The sequence below is a fragment of the Pelodiscus sinensis genome, chromosome 1 (genome assembly GCF_049634645.1).
Source record: "Pelodiscus sinensis isolate JC-2024 chromosome 1, ASM4963464v1, whole genome shotgun sequence".
Classification (NCBI taxonomy): Eukaryota; Metazoa; Chordata; order Testudines; family Trionychidae; genus Pelodiscus; species Pelodiscus sinensis.
Genome location: NC_134711.1, coordinates 89588313 through 89611078, shown reverse-complemented (window position 1 = coordinate 89611078; position 22766 = coordinate 89588313). Strand labels below are relative to the sequence as shown.

At 43.5% G+C, this 22766-nt stretch overlaps 1 protein-coding gene across 1 annotated transcript; it reads left to right on the top strand.

The window, feature by feature from the left end:
* The first annotated feature begins 177 nt into the window (after positions 1-177).
* Positions 178-14137, top strand: RBX1 (ring-box 1). Its single transcript, XM_006123952.4, has 5 exons — positions 178-335; positions 3287-3365; positions 10414-10484; positions 12152-12237; positions 13948-14137. The coding sequence occupies exons 1-5, from the start codon at positions 222-224 to the stop codon at positions 13958-13960; spliced, it is 363 nt and encodes a 120-aa protein (XP_006124014.2). The 5' UTR covers positions 178-221; the 3' UTR covers positions 13961-14137.
* Positions 14138-22766: the final 8629 nt, after the last annotated feature.

Genomic DNA, 22766 nt, shown 5'->3' with positions numbered 1-22766 from the left:
CGGGTTCATTCCATCCCCCCGCCCTAAAGTTGCGCAATTCTGTCATGCGGGCGGGGGAGGCTGACTAGGGCTCCGCCCTGGCTGGCGCCTTTAAGAGCTCAGCGTCACATGATGCTTCCTTGCGATCTTTCCCCTCTCCCTCCCTCCCCTCACACCTGTTTGCGTGCGGGGCGGGGCGAAGGGAAAAGAACTGTCGCGAGTCTTTGGCCCTTTTCTCGCGCATGCGCACTCTAAGGGGCTGGGAGTCGGGTATCAAAATGGCGGCAGCGATGGATGTGGACACCCCAAGCGGTGCCAACAGCAGCGCCAGCAAGAAGCGCTTCGAAGTGAAGAAGGTGTGGGTCTCCGGCGGGCGCCGCCCTGGCAGCCGCGGGAGAGGAGGGGGGAACGGGGCGGTAGCTCCGGGGCGAGTTTTGGTCTCTTCAGAGGCCGGCTCTCCGGTTCCGCACTACGCACGAGTGGGCGGGGCTCTGGGTTTCTGGCGCAGTCCGGGGCCAATAGCTGAAGCGGGGTGACTGTACGTGGGGGACGGAGGGACCAATCAGTGGCGCTGTTGTTGCCGGGTGACAGCAGCGTGTGGGGGCGGGTCTGTGTTAGGGAGGTGTCCGCTCTGTTACAGGGAGTGGGCGGTGGCGTCCCCCCTTGAGGGCGGGGCTGCGCCGCGGCTCAGCCTGTTCCGTCGGGGCGATGCTGCGGGGCCGGGGCGCGGCGAGGGGGCGGGAAGTGTCGCCCCGAGGGGACGTGGCCGTGGGCAGGCTGCCTGGCGCCTCTGGTGTGGCCTTGAGCCAACGCGCAGCCACCCGCCACGGGCCCTCGCAGCCGCTTTTAGTTGGGTGATGTGAGGACGCTCCCGCCCTGAGTGGGTCTGGTGGCCGGGTGCGGGCGCTTTCTCCCTGATCCTGAATTAATTTTCGGCGTGGCGCAGCCCCCCGCCACCCCCTCTCCTGACGGCGCTGCTGTTCTTCTGCCGCAGGCCTTGGTTTCCCTTTCCCACCCGTTGACCTTTGCTTCGAAGCCTATCCAGGAGGGAAGACGTGTTTGTTTCTTTTCCTCTACCCCCAAAAACAAATCGTCAGGGACCCAGCGAGCATGGCAGCCCAGGAGTGGGCCCTGAGTAATAAAGCTTAATGGTGCCCCAGTCCTCTGTCTCCCTCAGACACCTGAGTGGCAGCAGTGGTGGCTGCCCCGTGCCAATACTGTGCAGTTTTCTACATGACTGTGGGTCAGACTGGTGTATGCTCAGTGAAGTTTGTCTTAGGTGCCCTTCATGTCAGAACTCTCCTTACTCGAGTCAAAGCTCCTAGTCATAGGCTTATTGGGTACTCTAGCCTTGCCCTATGGGCATGAATAACATCATCACCAGAAATTAAGACTAATAGCTGATTGGACCAGCTTCTTTCCTCCTTTATAGCAATATTGGATTTACTGAGCTAACAGAAGTAAAATAATCAATAAAATCCAGATTTTTTTAAACCATAAAATTAATAGTTATGACTTGAATACATCAAGTCTGCTGAGTAAAAAGGCTTTTACAGGTTTGCACAATAATTAATTCTCAGTTTAGAATCACACTTTAATGATAGAAAATACAGGACTATGTAGCACTTTAAAGACTAATAAGATGGTTTATTAGATGATGAGCTTTCGTGGGCCAGACCCACTTCCTCAGATCAAATAATGGAAGAAAATAGTCACAACCATATATACCAAAGGATACAATTTAAAAAAAATGAACACACATGAAAAGGACAAATCACATTACAGAACAGAATCATAGAATAATAGGACTGGAAGGGACCTCGAGAGGTCATCGAGTCCAGCCCCCCGCCCTCAAGGCAGGATCAAGCTCCGTCTACACCATCCCTGACAGATGTCTATCTAACCTGTTCTTAAATATCTCCAGAGAGGGAGATTCCACCACCTCCCTTGGCAATTTATTCCAATATTTGACCACCCTGACAGTTAGGAATTTTTTCCTAATGTCCAATCTAAACTTCCCCTGCTGCACTTTAAGCCCATTACTCCTTGTCCTGTCCTCAGAAACCAAGAGGAACAAATTTTCGCCTTCCTCCTTGTGACACCCTTTTAGATATTTGAAAACCGCTATCATGTCCCCCCTTAATCTTCTTTTTTCCAAACTAAACAAGCCTGGCTTCATAGGTCATGTTCTCTAAACCTTTAATCATTCTTGTCGCTCTTCTCTGTACCCTTTCCAATTTCTCCACATCTTTCTTGAAATGTGGCGCCCAGAACTGGACACAGTACTCCAGCTGAGGCCTAACTAGTGCAGAGTAGAGCGGCAGAATGACTTCACGAGTTTTGCTTACAACACACCTGTTGATACAACCTAGAATCATATTTGCTTTTTTTGCAACAGCATCACACTGTGAAATTTCCCCTTCCCCACCTCTATTATCATTAACTCACTGGCATTCACCTTCCTTCTCCTCCCCCTCCCCCCCACATCCTCCTTCTGTTCTGTAATGTGATTTGTCCTTTTCATGTGTGTTCATTTTTTTTAAAATTGTATCCTTTGGTATATATGGTTGCGACTATTTTCTTCCATTATTTGATCTGAGGAAGTGGGACTGGCCCACGAAAGCTCATCATCTAATAAACCATCTTGTTAGTCTTTAAAGTGCTACATAGTCCTGTATTTTGTTTCAGCTACACCAGACTAACACGGCTACATCTCTATCACTTTAATGATAGGACCATGTATGTTCTTGGACCAGGGAGTCCTAGTTGCGAACCCCAGTGGCAAGAGGGCTGGCGGCTTGGAGCTTGGTGGGGTTGGGGCTGGCGGCTGGGGCTAGCAGCGGGGAGGGAGGGTAGCAGGGGACCTTTTCTGGTCTGTCAAATTCCATCATTTGGGGCCAGTTAGGTCCCGAAAGTGCTAGACCAGAGAGGTCCAACCTGTATTCAAAAACCTACACTGGAGCCGCAGATAGGCCATCCAGTTCTTTGTGCTAGCTCTCATGACATTTGAAAGAAGGAACTTGAGTGCAGCATGGCATATTTTAACTAGTTGATTGTCATTGTGGTGGCAGTGGTGACTTATTAGTAGAGCTGCTGCATATGGTCATCCCTAATGGTAACTTATTGGTAGGGCTACTGCTCATTGTGGTATTTTCCATTTGGTCAAGGAGATCTGAATTGGTTTTCCAGTACGATTCTCACTTTCCCTCTTTTCCACCAGGGAAATAGATGCAAAAGGGAAGGGATGGGCAAGGAATCCTTTGATGTTTGTTGTAAGTTTAACAGAATGTGTTCTTTCTCTTTATAGTGGAATGCAGTGGCTCTCTGGGCATGGGACATTGTGGTTGATAACTGTGCCATTTGTAGGAACCATATCATGGATCTGTGTAAGTAAATGGAGTGGTGGCTATTCATATGTTCCCTTCAGTGCGATATGTAGCCAAAACTACATCTTAAAATGAATTTCCTTCCAAAGCCCAGAATTGCAAGTCTGTGTCCTACCTTCACCACCATATGTCCTTTTTTCTCCCTTTTAAAAAAGTGACAAACTGAGGTGGTACATTTTGTCTTCTCTGTAACCGTACAATACCAATATTGGCTTGGCAGGGGTTTGGAAAGAAATGCAGAGAGGTGTAGTAATGAGGTGAGCTGAGATTATTTGGGGGTAGGAATCCTGCATATACTGAACTAACTAAAAACATCTATGGGTGCTCGGGCTGGAGCACTCATGGGGAAAAACCAGGGATCCCACACTTGGCAACTCATTGGCTGCCCTCCCAGAGCTTCTGGAGCACTGCAAATAGCTAATTTGTGGCTTTAAAGCTTAGGAAGAGGAAGGATCTGAGACTGGGGGGTCCTCAGGAAGGAGGGGGCAGCTACAGAGCACTGGGGCTGGGGGCTGGGAGTGCAGCCTGGCAGCTGCAAGGCTCCACATAATTCCCCAAGTGCCTCCCTATCCTTACGCAGCAAGGGGTGGGAAGAGACTAGTTGACAAGGCTATCCGATAATCATTTGCTTATCGGATAGTCAACTAGTCCTTCGTGTCTCTAGCTGAGGGCTCACCACCCATGGTAGTTCTCTGCTTCACCTGTGTCATTGGTTCTAGCATTAATATGTCTAGGAATAAATCTGTATGGAGTTTGAGGTCTCAACATGTCTTCTGTCCTAACAATTTCACAATAATGGTTTGTAAAAGTATTTTTACATGCTCTTTAAATATTGCCTGATTTAATAGATTATTCTAAAATGTATCTATTAAGTCCTTATAAAGAGCTAATGCACTGGACTGGGAGCTGAGTCAACTGGGGGTTTCTTCCTGGCTATGTTAGACTTGCTGTGTATTTTTTGATAAGTTGCTTACTGCTCGTGACTGAGTATCTTCCATTTTATTAAATAAGTGAAGATTAATTCATATTTGTGAAGTGCTCTGTGATCCTTCGGTAGACTAAGCTGTAGAAGTACATATTATATTAACCATCTTGAAGTTAATGTATCCTGGAAAAAGTAGTCCAAAAGTACAGGCAGTCCCCGAGTTACATGGATCCGACTTACATCAGATCCCTACTTACAAACGGGGTGAGGCAACCCCGCACTAGCTGCTTCCCCCCAGCAGACCAGGGAGACGCAAAGCTAGCCCCCCCCCTCCCCAGCAGACCAGGGAGATGCGGAGCGGCTTTTCTCAGCAGACTCCTCAGCTTGAGAATAAAGGACTGAGGGAAGTGAGGTGTGGGAGAATAAAACTGAGCTCTGGAGAAATGTTTGGCTAGAGTTTCCCCTACAATATGTACCAGTTCCGACTTACATACAAATTCAACTTAAGAACAAACCTACAGTCCCTATCTTGTACGTAACCCGGGGACTGCCTGTACACTCTGTAGAACGAGGAGAGAGTGGGAGAAAGTTCCTCACTGCAGCATTTTGTGGAGGACTAGGAACTCTGTAGCCATTTCGTATGTCCTGCTTAAAATGTCATGTTTCAGAAGCCTGGGAAGACTCAATCCATAATCTCTTACAGAAGCAGATTTTTCGAAAGAGGACTCAATCTGTAGGACACTAAAACATCTGAGACCCTACTTAGAATATAGCCATGAGCAAATCTTGGTCCTCCTAGAATCCCATAGCTTAACACTTTTTAATTAATGGAATAAATTTCTGTTTATAAACCTTGGAACTTAGTGCGGTGTAAATCAACTGACCTACCCCCTCAAACTATTCATGGCCTTTCATACCAACACCTAACATACAATATTTGGTCTGGCATTTGTGAGACATCAGGGAGAACTGGAAGATAGAGAATTTTGGGGTTGGGATGGAGAGACTGGAAAGAGTGATCCTGGCTATTAGTATCTTGTCAAATGTCAGCCTTAATAAAATAATGGACCAAATACTAAGAGGGAGAAATTGTATCTAGAAGATAAGCAACAGGCAGTAGCAGGTTTAGAAAAACTCATGCCTGAGTGGATTGCCGCCTTTAGGGAGGCAGGTGAGGGAAGTGCACATGGAATTACAAACAGTGGTGAAGGGAACACTGACGTAATAAATGCTTCACTGAAATCAAGTTATGTTAAATTGTTACTTGTTACAATAATTCCTGTTGGCTTGGAAAAGCGCATTCTGACACAAAAATAGGCAGAACTGCAAATGAACAGTCATACTAGTACAGAGTGGGGGAAGTATCTGGGTGCTGAAACGGTCTGGACTTAACATCATTAATGATCTGGAAGCAGTGTTCCCTGTAAGCAGAGTGCTTGGGCAGCCACCCAGGAGAGATTCAAATGCTGTCCAGCTGATTAGCTGAGCACCTACAACTGTCAGCATGTGTTTCTACCAGGGATGCACATCCACACACACCTTGCTGCATATAACCATCTATTCTGCACATGGATAAAAAAATTAGGGGGAACACTGTCTGGAAGGAAATACAGAGCGTTTTAATTTTTCATAATAGTAAACTAAAAGGTGATGTAAAGTCAGAAATCATTCAGAACCTGAAGTATGTACAGGAATGACAAACTTACTTAAAAAATTCAAGGTAGTACACTTGGGGATAGAGCATATGAATAGATATTTAATAGCAGGAGAGAGCCTTGAAAGCATGAGTGTTAAAAGATCTATGAGTAATATTCAAATGAGAGAACATAATTTTAAGTTGCAAAGTCAAGCACTAAAAAGGAAGGAAATGCTAGAAATATCTCCTGTGTACTGAGTGAGGTATGTGTCCTGTGCAAAAAAGTACATGATCATTGTAACTAAACTGTTATGCATATGCCCAAGAGGGCTGAATTAAAGCATGCACAAGCAACCTTCATTCTGGCTTTTCTCATTTTTGAATGTTTAACTTTGCAACATTAGCATTCTTTTAACATAACTTGTGTGTCACTTTCTAATTTTTTTTTAATATGGCCAAAATGTATTTTTCTTTATCCTTGTTCTTAAACAGCTTTTGCTTAAGTGACAAAGAGTCCTGTAGCACCTTATAGACTAACAGATATATTGGAGCATTAATACATCTGTTAGTCTATAAGGTGCTACAGCACTCCTTGTCGCTTTTGCAGATCCAGACTAACACGGCTACCCCTCTAATACTAGTTTTGCTTAAGATTTGGATGGGGAAAGCAAAATCACCCTGAATTAGATTCCCCTCCCCCCATGTAAAATTTCAGCTCAGATTTGGTAAGGTTTGGCAAAACTTAAAGGCAACTGAAAATTTAAGAAATGTCCAGCAATATTAATGTTATGTAATATTACCAGCCTCTTCCTGTAACAAATTTGCTATGTAATATACTAGTAAAAAAGATTAGTATGGTCTTGGGTTGTGTGCAGTGAGCTGCAGGTTGAACCTCTCTAGTCTGGGACTCTCAGGACTTGACTACTGCCAAACTAGAGGACTTGAGGCCAATATTGTCTAGCAGCATTACCAACACTTCTATGAGCCCAGTAATCAGTGGAAGTCATTTAAGGCTACAGTGTCCAACCAGTTTTGAAGCAGTCATTATAGTAGCTACTACTGTCATAGCGAGCTAGCCACACTCAACCAGCCGAATAGCCACATTCAACTGTCCGAATAGCCACATGTGGCTAGTGTGTTGGATATCACTGATTTAAAGGTTAATTAGAGCACAGTACACTGAGAACCAGGACTGATGGTCGTAAATAAATGGTATGGAACTATGGGAAACTTGGCCACACCCATGATCTTCAGCTGACTAAGATCATGCTGGACCACTGATGTTGCTGAATGAGAGATTGCTGGATAAGAGAGGTTCAACCAGTATTAAAGAAACCTCTCTCTGCAACTCTTGTGACACTATACTTATAATACTGTATTTGGTTTTGGTCATCTCAACTGCAAAGATGTAGACAAATGGGATCAAGTCTAGAGTACAGAGCCCATCACTAACGGGGTGATTAATTTAAGAAGATTAAAAACTAATTAAGATCAGCTTAATGATAACTAAGCCTGATACATAACTTCAAATAGCTGGAGGGTGTAAACTACTCCTAGTGAAGTAGGGAAACCATCATGGTAAAAGGGATTATAATAAGAAATGGCTCATATGATAATGAGCAGAATAATAAGGCTAACTATTGAGGAAATCCAGTAGAAATCTATAAAGTTCTGGAATAGCCTTCCAAAGAGGTTAGTGAAATACCCTTTCTGTACCAAATTTTAAAAACAGGACTGGTGAAGCCCTAGGAAAAGTTTGGATAGCAGACCTGCATTAACCACAAGCTGACTAGTTGACTTGATTGTTTCTTTCCTCTGTCTGATGCAGTACAGTCTCTGAAGCTATGAATACTTCTAGAAGGCAACTTTGCATGGAGATAAAGAATACCAAGTACTGTGCAGTCTCGCAATACTGTTGTCAAAAAAGGAGCCACTCTTTAAAAAAAAAAAAAAAACTGATTGTCAAAGTTTTGCTAATAGTAATTTGGAGACCCATTAATATTGCTGCAAATAAAGGAGAACCCATCCTTATTTTCTGTCAGTAACTATTAGAGAGAATTTAATCTTTGGTGGATTCATTTTATGTATTAATGTATTGAAAACTGCCAATATAGTGGCAATATTGAGAGGCTATTAATGGAGAGATGCTGAAAAACATGTTTACTGTAGGATCTTGACCACTCCCCTAGCCCAAGACATTTGGGGTACACTTTTCAAATATTACAGCTAGCTCAGACTTGTCCACAAGACTCCAGGTCTCTGGCACACCATTTCTGCATTCACTTCAAATTCTCTGCTACAACATGGGTGTGCTGAACTGCTTGTACTTATCTACTAAAGTTGCTACTTTTATAGCTTCTTTTGGGGTAGCAACAAGCAAATATTTCTTCTGCTTTGGGGTGCCAGAACTTTTAGGATTTATTCTGAGCTGAGGCCATATACCACACTCCTCTCCTTGTTACACCATGAGAGATCAGGCATTATCTAAATATGTGGGGAAGCAGAAGGTTAAAAAGTGATCCATTTGCAAGGAGGCTACCTAGGCAGTTAAAGAATGGGACTATGTCTAGGATTGCCTCCAGCCTTCCAAGATTTTCCCTAGTAGGGAATAATTAAGTTGGGATGGCTTGTTTTGGGGGCCTTGCATCCATAAACACCAACTCACATGTCTCTGCAAGAAATCTGCCCTCTTAAATGTTTTGGACTCTGCAGCGTGGATCATATTTTCTGATCAACAGTTCTTCAAGGGATAAATTCAAAACTTCTTTTAGCATTCCGCTCCCCTCAAATCCAATGTCCCTCTAAAGGGTGAAGCTGTGGGGTGCTACTGTAGGTTCTTAAGTGAGTAGTTTTATTTGCCAAGGAGTCTGATGGCCTGTGTGACTCATCTTCTTCCCAAGAAGAAGACTTGAACTTTGTAGGGGAAAGTTTCTCTTAAACATCCCCTTAAATTGTAATAATGAAGAGGGCCAACAGAGCTCAAAATATATCCGTCTTTACAGATTAAGATGAGCCAGAATACTAAATTAGACTATTGTGTAGATGACCATGATTATCTCAAAATGGCAAAAGTGTTTTAGATCCTAATCACGTTCACAAGGTTTAACTGCTCCACAGTAGCACATAATCATAACCCCAAGCCAGAGGAGCAGGATAGGTTATTTTCCACAGTAATTCTTGAAATGGCTAAAAGCAAGGATTGGACCATCAAAAGCAAGCTAGCAAAACATGCTGAAAGTAAGGATGAATCTCTTATCTGGTGTGAAGGAAGAGTTTACCATAAACTACAACAAATAAATTTTGTGTGTGTGTTTTTTTTTTTTTGGATAGAACCATGGACTTTAGGTCTGGGAGGCACCAGAGCCAAGTTGTCTAAAGCTTCAACACCTGAAAGAAAATGTTTGATAGATGACAAATCTGAGAGGAGCAATTAAAATAGTGGAACAGGACAGATTAATGCAATCAAACATCATTTTTCTTAGTTTCTACAATAAATGTGTAGGCTTGAAAGCCTCCAAATCTTCCATGGTTTGGTGGGTCAAATTCTATGTCCCTGAAATGTCTTCAGACACAAACTGATTCCAGAAAGAACTGTAGCCCATTTAGCTTTTTTTTTGGTGGGTGACTAGATAACAGCTTTTTCCTATAAAAATTAAAATTGTTAATAATGTGGGCTTGACTTCTGTTATCAGGAATGTGCATTAAATATTGGTAACATAACCGTATAATGTTTATTCTGGAGAAGGGAAAATACTTACTTTTTATCTCTGCCTTACTGCTTAATTGATTCCAGATTATCATTCTAGATTTGGACTTCTCCAAATGAGAGTAGTAAAGTGGGAGGCTGACCTCTTTCCTTCTCTTCTCCTTTCATGCCACCTGAGATGGTCTTTGGGCATTTTTATGATTATCTTTGCAGAGTCCCTCTCTATATAACACATCTGAGTAAGAGATTACTGTTAAGTAATGTTTAACATACTGTACCATATAGTTTTGCAAGTGCTTATGTGACACAAGGATACAAAGATGTGGCCAAGCTCTCTGCTACATGAATAAGTTTCCACAAGCACTGATTGTTACAAACCAAGGATCTTAAACGAGGGGTAGAGGCTCGTAACTAAATCTTTCCTCACTGCTTTCATACAATAACCCATAATAAGTAACATTAAAAACACTTCAGACCCAAACAGACTTTGGTATGACCACATGAGAAATATTAATGTTTAAAATTTGGCAATCAGGCACATTTTAGTGGCAGAAGATATAGATACTCCTACACAATTTCTCCCCCTGCAATACACACAGTAATCTTAAAAATTGACTGATGAGTCCCTCTCTTACCAATTTGGAAAAAAAAAACTTACTTAAAGCCAGTGATTTTCATTTTGTACAAAAAGCTTGGGTCTTTTCCCTTATATACTATAGTTGATTGATGTAACAAGTAGAAAGAATCCCAATTCTGAATGTGTTTTAATCTTTTTCTACAGGTATAGAATGTCAAGCTAACCAGGCATCGGCCACTTCTGAAGAGTGCACTGTTGCATGGGGTGTTTGCAATGTAAGGCAGATTGCTTTTACTGACCAGCTATTCTGAGTAAAATTTGTTCCTTTTTCAGTTACTCAGATTAGAGAAAGTCAACTCATCCATTAAAATGGGCGCTTAGTCATTTATAGTCCTTTAAGATGGGCTTATAGTCATTGCCGGGACCTGAGGCAGCTGCCCCTTTGGCTCCCCCTCTTTGGGCAGGACAGTGCTTTTGGACCCACCCAGCAGGGCTGCTAGTGGAGGAGCAAAAAGCAGCATGTTAAAGTGCTGCTACAGTAGTGCTTTGATGTCAGCCATATGTGGGCTGGTACCAGCCTACACCGGCTCACTTTCACCACTACTGCTGAATGCCCATGGACCAGTTTTTTGCCTGCAGGATGGCTCTGTCCAGCCCCCGAATGCACATGACGGTCACAACACATGCAAGTGTTTGCCATTGTTTGCCTGAGTAAAGGCTTCATGGCACGCCTCTGTGTCCAGGGTAACAGTTAAAGGATTGCATGAAGGGAACTACTCTTGCCAGACTTGGACTGGCAACATTACCAAAACTACAATGTTGTGAGCCTATGCTGCAACAAGATAGTACCTCTACAAAGCTAAAAACAGTTATTCTGTCTGCAGAGGCAAAGTTGGATCATGGCTTTTAGCCATGTTTGGGATACTTGAGTGTTGGAATTGGGATTCTCAACAGAAGCCTTTAATAGTACTGATAAATAGGACCTTAATTTTTAAGGAGCTGTATGGGGAAAGGAGAACAAAATCTGCAACCAATATGTAATAGAGTTTTGTCTCTGACCTCCCAAAGTCACTTTTATTCAAACCTCGATTGAGTACTTGCAAAATGCTTCCTTCAGTCTGTCCCTTCATCCCCATAATTCCAGCCCTTTAGTACCGCCTCTGATTCTCTGTCTGTTGGCCTCTGTTTTGCTAGTACCAACAGCTTCTAAACCCTGCTCTTCCTCCTTTGTCAGAAATTGATCATTCCCCATGGTTTCAGCTGTCAAACGCTTTCCAGTACTACTACCTTGATATTTCCATTCCTTTTTTAAACAGGTCAGAACAATCCTCTTTCTTGCCATTTATCAGCACGTTCAGTCAGCTCTCCCCATCTATTTGCTAGGAAATATCCTGTACCTCTTCTGATTAGGGATGTGAATGACTAGTTGACTATCCGATAAGCAAATGCTTATCAGATAGTCGATCCACTAGTCAACTAGTTGCCTCCCTCTCCCCCCTTTCTTATAGAGGCAACAAGGAGGGGGTGCTTCAAAGCAGCAGTGCTACATGGAGCCCGGGGCCAGACCTTGAGTTCTACGCAGTGCTGCCACTTTGAAATGCCGTGGGGAGCCCAGCGTCCGGCTTCCCATGGCATTTCAAAGTGGCAGCGCCGCATGGAGCCTGGGATTCATGCGGTGCTGCTGCTTTGAAACTCCACGGGGAGCATGGGGCCAATGCTTTCAGCCAGCACTTTCATTTTTGAAGTGTAGCAACAGCCTCGAGGCTGTTGCTACACTTCAAAGGTGGAGGCGCCCTTATCGACTATACAGTTAGCCCATTAATCTAAATTTAACATCCCTACTTCTTCTTATAGTTAGACTTTCATTGCTTTAACATCTCTATATGAAGACATTCATGAACAGAACCTTGTGAAACTATGTAAATTGGACCTTCTCTTCCAGCACGCTTTCCATTTCCACTGCATCTCTCGTTGGCTTAAGACTCGCCAGGTGTGTCCGCTGGACAACAGAGAATGGGAGTTCCAAAAGTAGGTATCCTGTGCCATTCCTAACGTGAAACATGCTTGTGGTTAGTGCTAGGCATTATTTGTCAGTTCAGAAAAGAGCCAGATAAATTCATGGAGGTTAGGTCCATCAGTTGCTATTAGCCAGGATGGATAGGAATGGTGTCCTTAGCCTCTGTTTATCTGGAAATGAATGACAGGATAGGGATAGCATGATGATTACCTGTTGTGTTCACTCACTCTGGGGCATCTGGCATTGGCTACTATCGGCAAACAGGATTGTGGGCTAGATAGACCTTTAGTCTGATCCAGTAGGGCCGTTCTTATGAGATCTAGCAGAGATTGAGTACCCCGGTATCTTTCTCACTTCTGGGTCTGGCAGCTTACTCTTCCTATTTGGAAGAGTTTTCTGTCTCTCTACAAAGTGATCTTAGCAGGTGACCAAGCAGACAGAGTTGACAGCCTATGAAGGATGTCCAGGTAGTCCTGATGTGATGATAGTTACAGATGAGAGCTCTATCTATCAACACTTTCTGTAGAGAGCATAGAGGAAATGCACTGAAAAGAGAACCCCACGTGAGTGACTTGGGTTCAGAAACTAACTTGGGTTAAATCCATTGCTTCAGAACTTGGGTATTGTGTTTCTATCAAGATGCCAAAAATTGCATCAGGTCACTCTGACCTTGCATTGTTGAGATGTATTTTAAAACTCTGTTAAGCTTGCAGATGAATAAAACTAACTTAGCTGTCTTGTCTTAGATGTTTGCTTGCAGTGCAAAATCACCAAGTAAATGAGCTAGACTGATGGCCTTGCCTAAAGACCTGTCATTAGAATAGCCAGTGAAGTTGCTGATTAGGATTATGGTGCACCGACACATTTTATATGTGGGTAGAGCTGTACAATGCTAGGCAGTATTGAAGGCTGGGTTTGAGATGCAGTAATTTGAAAATGGTATCAAGCTTACTTAGCACCCACTGCACTCTGTGCTTGTTTCAATTGAATCATTTATCCATTAACCACTTACTAAGTTAGCTACAGATTAACCCACATTTTTAAAAAAGAGCATTCTCTTTAAACTGAGTCCTGATTTCTAAAGCAGGAGAATTTCTTAATCCCATATTTGGGCATTAATTGGTACTCAGTTGTGTAAACGGCCTCTTCTGTGACAACTTCAGCACCAAAATGCAGGATTTGAACATCTTAAGGCAGCCATAATTGAAAACTGGACCCAGGGTGCAGGTGTTCTGTTTGGATAACGACTGCCTAGATATTAGTGTGAGACATGAGCTTGCTTATATTTTACACATGCCCAGTAATGTATAAGGGGTGATTAAAGGACTGTAAAATCCCATTTAATCTGCTAACAGGTCAAACTTAACATTTAACTGGGTAACTAATTAAATGGGATTTTACATCTCAAGTAACATCCTCCAGTCTCTCTCCACCAAGGACAGATCCAAAAAGTGGAGGTTGAGCAGAGAATTAGGTGATCAGGTCAAATGTCCATGAAATGATAAAGTGTTTAGTCCATCCCAATTAATCACTAATATCTGGGAGATTTAAGGGAAAAAATAGGTACCTTTTTGTTTCTTGGTATTTCTATTGAGGTTGAAATAGATATTTGTATGTTGCGTGTTAATTGGATTTAATAACATGAGTGAAGCTGGTGCCAAAAAAATCTGCATTCGTATTCAATATAAAAATGACAAACATAACAAACTTTTTTTTTCCAGGTATGGGCACTAAAGAAAGATGGTCACCAAGTTTACTATTTTGTCATCAACATAATTGGCTCATCTTGTTAATGGATTGGATCTGTTTTAGGAATTATGTAAATCAGTTATACTTATGTCTTGTTTTTTGCTTTAATCTTAATGCTGCCATATTGTACACTCTTAAATAAAATGTTGTTGGAACATCCTATCTAGCTTTCTCTTGTATTCATGAAAGAAATGATTATAAAAAGGGATGGGATCTGCTTCAGAAACTGGGAAGCCAGCTGGGATTTTGTTATTCCCCAGAACTGTTAGTAATGTTAAATTGACTACTATCCTGTGTTCCACATGACAGAACTTTCCATACAACCTGCCTTGTCAGTACCTCTGATTGCTTACCATGTAATTTAAAAACACATCTTTACACCCACTAAATTCTGAGTAGTCAATGGGAGCAGGACCTGGCCCTTACTTCTGGGCCAGCTACGGGGTGTCAATTGTGCTGACAATATTTTTGAGATGGACATTTTTCTGCTAGAAGGCACACTGAGATCACTTGGTCATTTCATATACATTCTCTGTTATCAGATGGAAATTACTTTCCATTGCTTCCTTATATGGAACTCCAGTACATTAGGTGATTAACAAGGAGAAAACATTAACAATTTCTGGTTCCTTGAACCTATTCTGCTTGATAGTATTGAGCTGGCTGCAGGTATTCAAATGTTGCTAGTCGTAAAACACTTCTAAATCAAAGTGCAAATAAGGTCTCAACCTCAAGTAACTGACGTTTTCAGAGCCGCAAAATGGAGCTGTGAATGAACAAATGAAAACAGAGTGACCTTCACTTTTGGGTCCCCAGTTCAAATTAAGCCTGGGGTAATATGACCCAAAGTCATTACTGTCTGAACAATAAGTAGTTGTCTGTTAAACATGGTCTACCTAGTTCCCAGGGGACAACCATCCATATAATAAAGTCATCATCCTGTGGCATCTGTATTCAGTCTCAGCAGCAAGGCCAAGGATTCAAATGACATAGAGATACAAATCTCCTCACAAGCAGTGATCCTACCACATTAGAGTTAGGCATTTTGTTGTGGTACTTGAGGAAAATTAACATAGCTATTACTGTGGTGTTATAGATCTATAAATGAATTGGTTTCCAGGGCTACCTTTCCCTCAGTACAAAATTTCTACTAAATCTCATCTTTTAAATTGACATTGTTTTAGTGTCTCAATGCTGCTTTAAAAAAAAAAAACAACCCTGCTTATTATTGACTTTTCAGATTCTTTATTCTAGTGTAGTAAAATTAAACTATTGAGACTGATAACAAGTAGCTTTAGTACTTACATCATTGTAAGTAACCATGTGTATTGAGATTGATTCCAGTTGTACTGCCTTGAGATCTGTACAAAAGCTCTCTGGACAGTTATTGAGGATGTTAAGCTTGGTAACTAATGTGCCACTGACCACTACAGCAATGGTTCCCGTCCAGGGGTATATGTACCCCTGGGAGTACTCATGGATCTTCCAGGTGATACGTAGGCAAGTGTCCAGATGAGTTTATTTGGCCTTTTCTTCACTTGCGAGTTTTGTTACCAAAATCCCTTTTTGGCGGCAACAAAACCTAGAGAGCATCCACATTTCAATGTGACATACAACAAACTTCCACCTCTGCATGAGACTTTTGTGTCTTCCCTTGCCCTGGCCTTCAGCGTGTTTTCAGTAATGCATTCTGGTCAGCACTTTGAACTTGACTGCTCTGCAAACCCCAGGAACTTTAAAAATCAATTTCCTGGTGTCTGTCTTATTGTATAGTTCTTCTCCTGGTTCATTGCGAAGTTTACAGCTGGTTCCTTGAGAAGATACCATGAGGGAGTGTAGCCAGACACAAACCCCATCTTGTTTTTCCACAAACCCCATCTTGTTCCCCCCCTCCCCCCCCCCAGAGAGCAAGAGAAAGGCAGTCAGCCTTTGATGCCCTGGGAACACAGGTGTGCTGCCTGTCCCTGACTCTACCATAAACAGAAACCAGACAGTAAATGGGCTAGCTGATGACCCGGGACCTCCCGTCGCCCTGATGGCTAGTACCAGTAATTGACACGCCTACACTGTCCCAGGAGAGGAATCTTCGCCCATCACATACCAGCGGTGCCCATTGTCTGCATTTTCCCAGGTGTAAATTATGCTTTGCACCCTTCGTGGGAAACTTGGCATTCAAAGCCATTTTTCCTAATTGGCCACTTGAAACCAGGAAGAAGCCTTCATGACCCAAGGGGTATAAAAAGAGGTTCCGCTGCCAACCCCATTTGAGCTCCAATCATCTATACCTGCTGGCAGGTATTGATTGTCTCCCGAGGTCTGTGGGACGCCCAACCTCGCCCTACTTCTTCCCGAGGGATTGAGAGAAAGACGCTGGCCACGCCAAGTCTGGAACGCAGGGGTGAGAATATATACCTGCTATGTGTCTATTTTGCATGCATTTAATAAGAGCTCAGAGAACCAAAAAGGTTTCATGGTACCTGTAAGTGACTTCTTAGTGTAATTTCTGTCCTGTCCTTTGTAGTGTCTGTGTTATCTGTAACACAGTAGTAGCATTTAACAACTAAGTTTACCCTGTAACAATAAATAGTAACTGTTTAAGCTTTAACCTGACTCCTTCAGTTGCTGTAACAGAACCAAGCACAATTTAAAAGAACTTCAGCCGGTCATAAGGGACTCACTGCCCTGACCGTCGGCTGACAGGGAGTAGTCGCTCAAAATGCTTTCCTGCATGGAGCAATGCAGAGCTTTTGTATCTTATCAGTGTGTGGGGTGGAGAATAGAGGCAATCACAGCTGCGAGTGATCCATAGGACAGGGGACACACATGGTCACACTTCTTGAGTCCTGTGCGAGAAGGTATGAGCAAGACACCCTACAATGCAGAGCCAAGATAAAGCAACCCCAGCAGAGGTACTAGAAGGTGAAGGAAGCAATCAGTCAGTATGGTGCTGCATCTGCAATGTGCTGTTTTTATAAAAAAAAAAAAACTGGACACAATCCTTGGTGGGGACCTTACATTCAAACCCAAGGAGAGTGTGGATACTTCCCATAGCACAGAATCAGAAACACTTGTGTCAGAGACAAAAGTTATTTATGAAGAGGTGGATGCAAACAAAGGGGTTAGGGTTAATCCAGTGACAACCAGTATGCCAGAAAGTGAGGAATTGTTCTCAAGTCCTGATGCTGGTGAGGACTCTCCACAACTATGAGGAACATGAAGGAAGGAAAGAGATGCAGAGCATGTTGCTGTGCAGGTGTGAGGGCTGGGCTGGTTGGCGGCCGTGGGGGGTGCAAAGTTGCTCTATGCTGCTCTGGGAGGGGGGACTACAGTAGTTCAGGGTTCTAACTGCAGCCAAGTGAGAGGGGGCTGGAGCATATGACTTATGAGGAGAGGCTGAGGGACTTGGGTTTGTTTAGTCTGCAGAAGAGAAGAGTGAGGGGGGATTTGATAGCAGCCTTCAACTTCCTGAAGGGAGGTTCTAAAGAGGATGGAGAGAGGCTGTTCTCAGTAGTGACAGATGGCAGAACAAGGAGCAGTGGTCTCAAGTTGTGGTGGGAGAGGTCCAGGTTGGATATTAGGAAAAACTATTTCACTAGGAGAGTAGTGAAGCACTGGAATGGGTTACCTAGGGAAGTAGTGGAGTCTCCATCCCTAGAGGTGTTTAAGTCTTGGCTTGACAAAGCCCTGGCTGGGTTGATTTAGTTGGAATTGGTCCTGCCTAGAGCAGGGGGCTGGACTTGATGACCTTCTGAGGTCTCTTCCAGCTCTATGGTTCTATGATTCTATGTTCTAGTTGTTACATTGTTCTAGTCCAGGCAAAGGGGGGGGGGGAATGGCAGCCATGCAGGGTGGTTAGTTACTGTGTATTGTGGTGGGGTGGGGTGGAGTGGATTAGGGTTGATTAGAGGCAGTAAGCTGCTGTATATTGCAGCAGAGGTAGTGCGGGTGGCAGGAGCAGCACAGGGCAGTAAATTGCTGTGGATTGTGGTGATGTGGGGGAGGAGCAGGAGGCAGCTTGGGAAGTTGTTTTTGCAGCTGTGTTGGGGCAAATGGAGGCTGTCTTTGTGAGCTGGCTACACCCTGCTTGGGTCTGTGTTATGTCCAAACAGAGCATCAACGCACACACAAATATCAATAGACTATTGCTGGGATATGGTGTCAAAACTTAGCCTGATGTACTTATCCATTTTCTCACGGAGATTCCAAGGCAGGGCTGCCATTTCCCTCACCATTATGGTACAACACTTTCCTAAAGCATTCCTCCTACAGTGATGCTGGAACCAAAATGGCCCAGAGTTTGGCTGTACAAGGAGCAGGGTGCCCCACACTCACCTGCAGAAGCTAAGCCTGGGTTTGCCTGTTAAACTTTAGCAGGGATATGTCCGCCATATCCCTTGTCTCAGCCTTTGGACAAGTGTTGGACAAATTGCTTCCATGCGCAGCTGTTACACAAGACCAGAGTATTTTCTTGGGGATCCATGCCCAACACCCTTTCCCCCCCTCCCCCGCCTTTACCTTCACATTTAAAATTCACCATGATCACAGGATCTAGAGAGATCTGTGTTTGCTGCCATGCGGAGCCCAAGATCAGCTGGGAGTCGTCAGCTGACCCCAGGTTGCCCAGGATCAGCTGGGGAATCCTCAGCTGCCCCTTTGAAATGCCACCTCCCCATGTTTCAAAGGGGCAGTGAAGCCCGGGGTCAGCTGGAGAGTCCTCAGCTGATCCCAGGCTGTGGCATTTCCCCAGAACCCAGGGTCAGCTGGGGAGTCCCCAGCTGATCCCAGGTTCTGCTGAAATGTCATGTGGAACTGGGGTCAGCTACGGAGTCGCCAGTTGTCCAAAGGCTCCCTGCGGCATGCAGCCTAGCACGGAGCCCGCTGGGGACTCTTGTACATTTCAAAGCAGGCATCTGCCAGAGTGAGCGGAACCTCTGCATTCTTTCTTTGAAATATACAAGAGCCCCAGTGGGGGCTCTTGTATGTTTCCAAGGTGGAATGCGGAAGTGCCTATTGAGTAGTTGATGGAAATTCCATCAACTAGTCAATTAACTGCATTTTAACATCCCTAATTTCCAGAGTCACAGTTGTATGCAGCAAAATGTAGTTTATTGCTCTGAACATTTGTATGAGTGCTGTCCTGGTCATAGACTTCCATGCTCCCAATTGCTTTGCATCTGAACGGTATCAATTTTGAGTCGTCAGCTTCCACAAAGCAATGGCGAGACACTTCTCTACCAAGAGCAGCAGCTCTCATTCAGGTGTCCTTGTGCTGCAGTTCAGGGGCCAGCTCAGCACACAGCTCCAGGAATGCTGCTTTATGAACCCAAGGGATATTACAGGCTTCCACAGGGGCAAGAACAATTGGTGTGGGTTGTGTCACAAAGTGAGGTGAAACCTGAAATAGCCACAGGTCTTCATCCCACACCTGCATGACAATGTGATCCCACTACTCAGTGTTGGTTTTCCTTGCCCAAAAGTGACTGTCTACAGTGTGTAGCTGATCTGTAACAGCCTAATGCACTGTCAGTTTGGTGGTGTCCCTCTCACCATTGTCTGCATCTGAGTCTTTCTCCTATGCTATTAAGTGCATAAGTAGCTCTGCTGCAATACACGATGTTCTAAGCACATTGAACACAACATGGGAGAACAGTGGGGGATCCATGGTGTCTCACAGCAGATGCTGGAGTTTGCAGCCAGAAGCCCAGGGAGGGCTGAGAAGCAAAGAGGTGGTTGATGGGATGTTGTTCATGTTCCCAACATGCATAATGCTATCTTGAGCATTCCAACAGTGCTTAGCCACTGAAGGTGACACCGGGCACTATGGGATGCTTACCACATTGCTTTGCTCTATCTGTCGATCGGATGCTAGCAATGTGGTCATGAAATGTCAACAATGGATGACAGAGAAACAGGTTAGTCCTGTTTTCACTTTTGGCAACTTTTGCTTGTCAACAGCACTTTCATCACCAAACCATCCCAATGTAGACATAGCCCTCATTTTACAACAGGCCATCTAAAAACACTGGTGAAGGTAGCGCAAACTAAAATGACATATAGACAATGGCATGTAAATACAATATTCATATTCAGTTGATTTACAATATAAAAGTGAAAGTAATTTATTAGTAGTTGTGTGGCTGTGACATTTTTTATGTTATTTGATTTTTATAAGCAAGTAGTTTTTAAGCGAGGTGAAACTTCCTGTGTACACAAGACAAATCAGACTCCTGAAAGGTTGGAAAGGTCGAGAGCCACTGCACTACAACACTGAAGTGCTAACAAGCAGAAGGTTGTAACTACAGGGTCTGGTAATGACCGGTTTTTCAGTGTCTGGGACCTTTTATTTAATCAGCTGTGTACAGATGTGCGACAAAGTGGCTGAATTGCTTGTCAGCAGGTATTAACATCCTACAAAGAAAGAGGTTACTTACTGCTCACTCCTGAGGCAGGTATGACATATCAGATTCCACCCTGGAAGAAAGGGGGGGTAGACAAATGGGTCCTAGAGAAGGAACCCTAAGAGCAGCCACATCACAGAATTTATATATGGTTTTGGAACTATCTTTCTTTTTCTCTTAATTGGACTGCAGTCTTTGATTTTGAGAAGGTAGATCTTTGTTTGCTCATTCTCATCAACATCTCCCCCCCCCATATACACACATGCATAGATGAAGCAATGATCAAAGGCCAGTTCAAACTACTAGCACCAGGAAACAGACAGGAAGCTTTCCCACTGGGGACGTTGTGGTAGGATAGCAGAAATAGCATTACAGGCCCTACCATTGCAGAAGCAGTTTTCATGATCCTTGTGGATTGGTTCTCTGGTCCCTCTATTATACTGTTCTCCATTTGCATCATAGGGAGTAAGAAGACTTCTTCCCCCATCTCCACTTCAAGGATCAATTAATTTTAACCTCAAGGAGAAGAGGTTGGGCCTCACATTTCAGTAGGTAAAGAAGGCTACCTATTATTGTGCTTGGATTAACAAATAATGGTTGACCATCCAAACTTGGGCAAACCTGCCAATTCCAGCGATTGCTGATACAATCTGCCTAAAAAAGCCTATTTTGCTGTCTTGTGCCTGCAGGTATCTGTCTTGTGTGGGATCCTTCACTGGTTAAGATTGCTAAGAGCCTGCCTTGCCTTGAAAAATTAAACAATTGTAATTATGTAATTGAATACATATATGGCTCTCTACCAACCATTAACCAGTTTCTTCTCCCTGCACTACCCATGAAGCCCATGTTATCCCCACATTACAGATAGTGAAATTAAGGCATTGTTGACTATGTCAGGAATTGAGGTTGTGGGATTTCAGGAGTTGGATTTGATAAGGATCCTGACAAGGTGGAAAAGCTCTGTTTCATTTTAAAAGCCAGAGGATGGAGAGTATTGAGAACTTGAAAGCAATTTTACAGGCAGATTGAGGTTAATAAGAGTTCTTAAAAAATGTTTGAAGCACATCAGTGACAGTCCCAACCCATTTGTGGAATAAATCATCTAACTAGAACACAAAGTAGGACTAGGGCTGGATGCTCGCATGAAGACAAAAAGGAAAAAGAGAAAGATCTTGTGACTAGGAAAGAGATCTAATATATGAAGTACGTGACTATTCTTAATAGGTTGGCTTACCAGAAGGCCAGCTACCTGTGAGCCTGGCTGAAAGGCATTCCTTTAGAGAGGAGGGGGTGGGTAAGCTTCCTTACTGGCACTGCACTCACTGGGGAAAGCATTTAGTGGTGATCACCACCAAGGACTCCACATGTTGACATGTGTCTGAAAGACTACACAAGGTGAATGAAGCTTCTAGGGCCCCAAACCACAAAGGTATTAGGTTCCTAACTTCCACTGAAATCAGTAGCAGCTAGGAGCCTACATATCTTTTGGATCTGGACCTAAGTGAACTCTTCCTTCAGTTTCCTGGACATAGTTTGAGCACTAAGGCAAACATCTTGAAAACTCTTCATTCTACCCCATCAGCCTTAGTTGCCAGCATTCTTCTGGTCTAGATCAGTGTTTCTCAAGCAGTGGTACGAGAGAAGTCTGGGGGGTACTTCAGCACAACTGAAATTTGGAGAAAACTGAATTTTTGTTTTAAGTTTTACAGCACTTTATTATTTTTGTACTTTTTACACCCAAAAATTTCATTGCCTGCCCAGCTACGATTAAGTTATTTAAACAAATGTGTTGCAATGATAGAAAAAAGATTGTGTGCATCTGAAAACTGTAGGAACTGGAGGTACTTATACTTTTTTTTTTAAAAGGGTACTTTATACAAAAAAAGTTTGAGGAACACTGGTCTAACCGGTGTATGTGACTATCCGTTTCATGATTCTTCCTCCTCTGCTGTTCTGCCAGCCAACAGGAGAGGTGGTTTGCCTCAAACATTCATTATTCACATTCTTCTGTGGTGCTTCCACAGGAGACCAATAAAGAAAGAAGACAGCATTGACTGGCTTTTCTGTGAGTACGTGGACTCTTTAGTTGCCTCCTAATGACATAAAAATCTCCTTGCAGCAATCGATACCAATGGTAGTCCAGAACTGTTCTTCAGTCAGGTATGTCTCGGTTCTGTTGCCTCTTGCAAGGTGATAGGGATGGAATAAAAGGAGATGTCCATCCGCCTTGGTGAGGATGATGATGCATTAAATCACCCCTTCACTTTAAACACATGGGAATAGTCTGAAGAGACTTTGTTCAGGCAATTTACCAGTGCAAATGTAGAATTATTAACATCCATGGGAATGTTCAGGAGTCTGTAGCTTCACTGCAGGAAGACTGAACAGGCTAA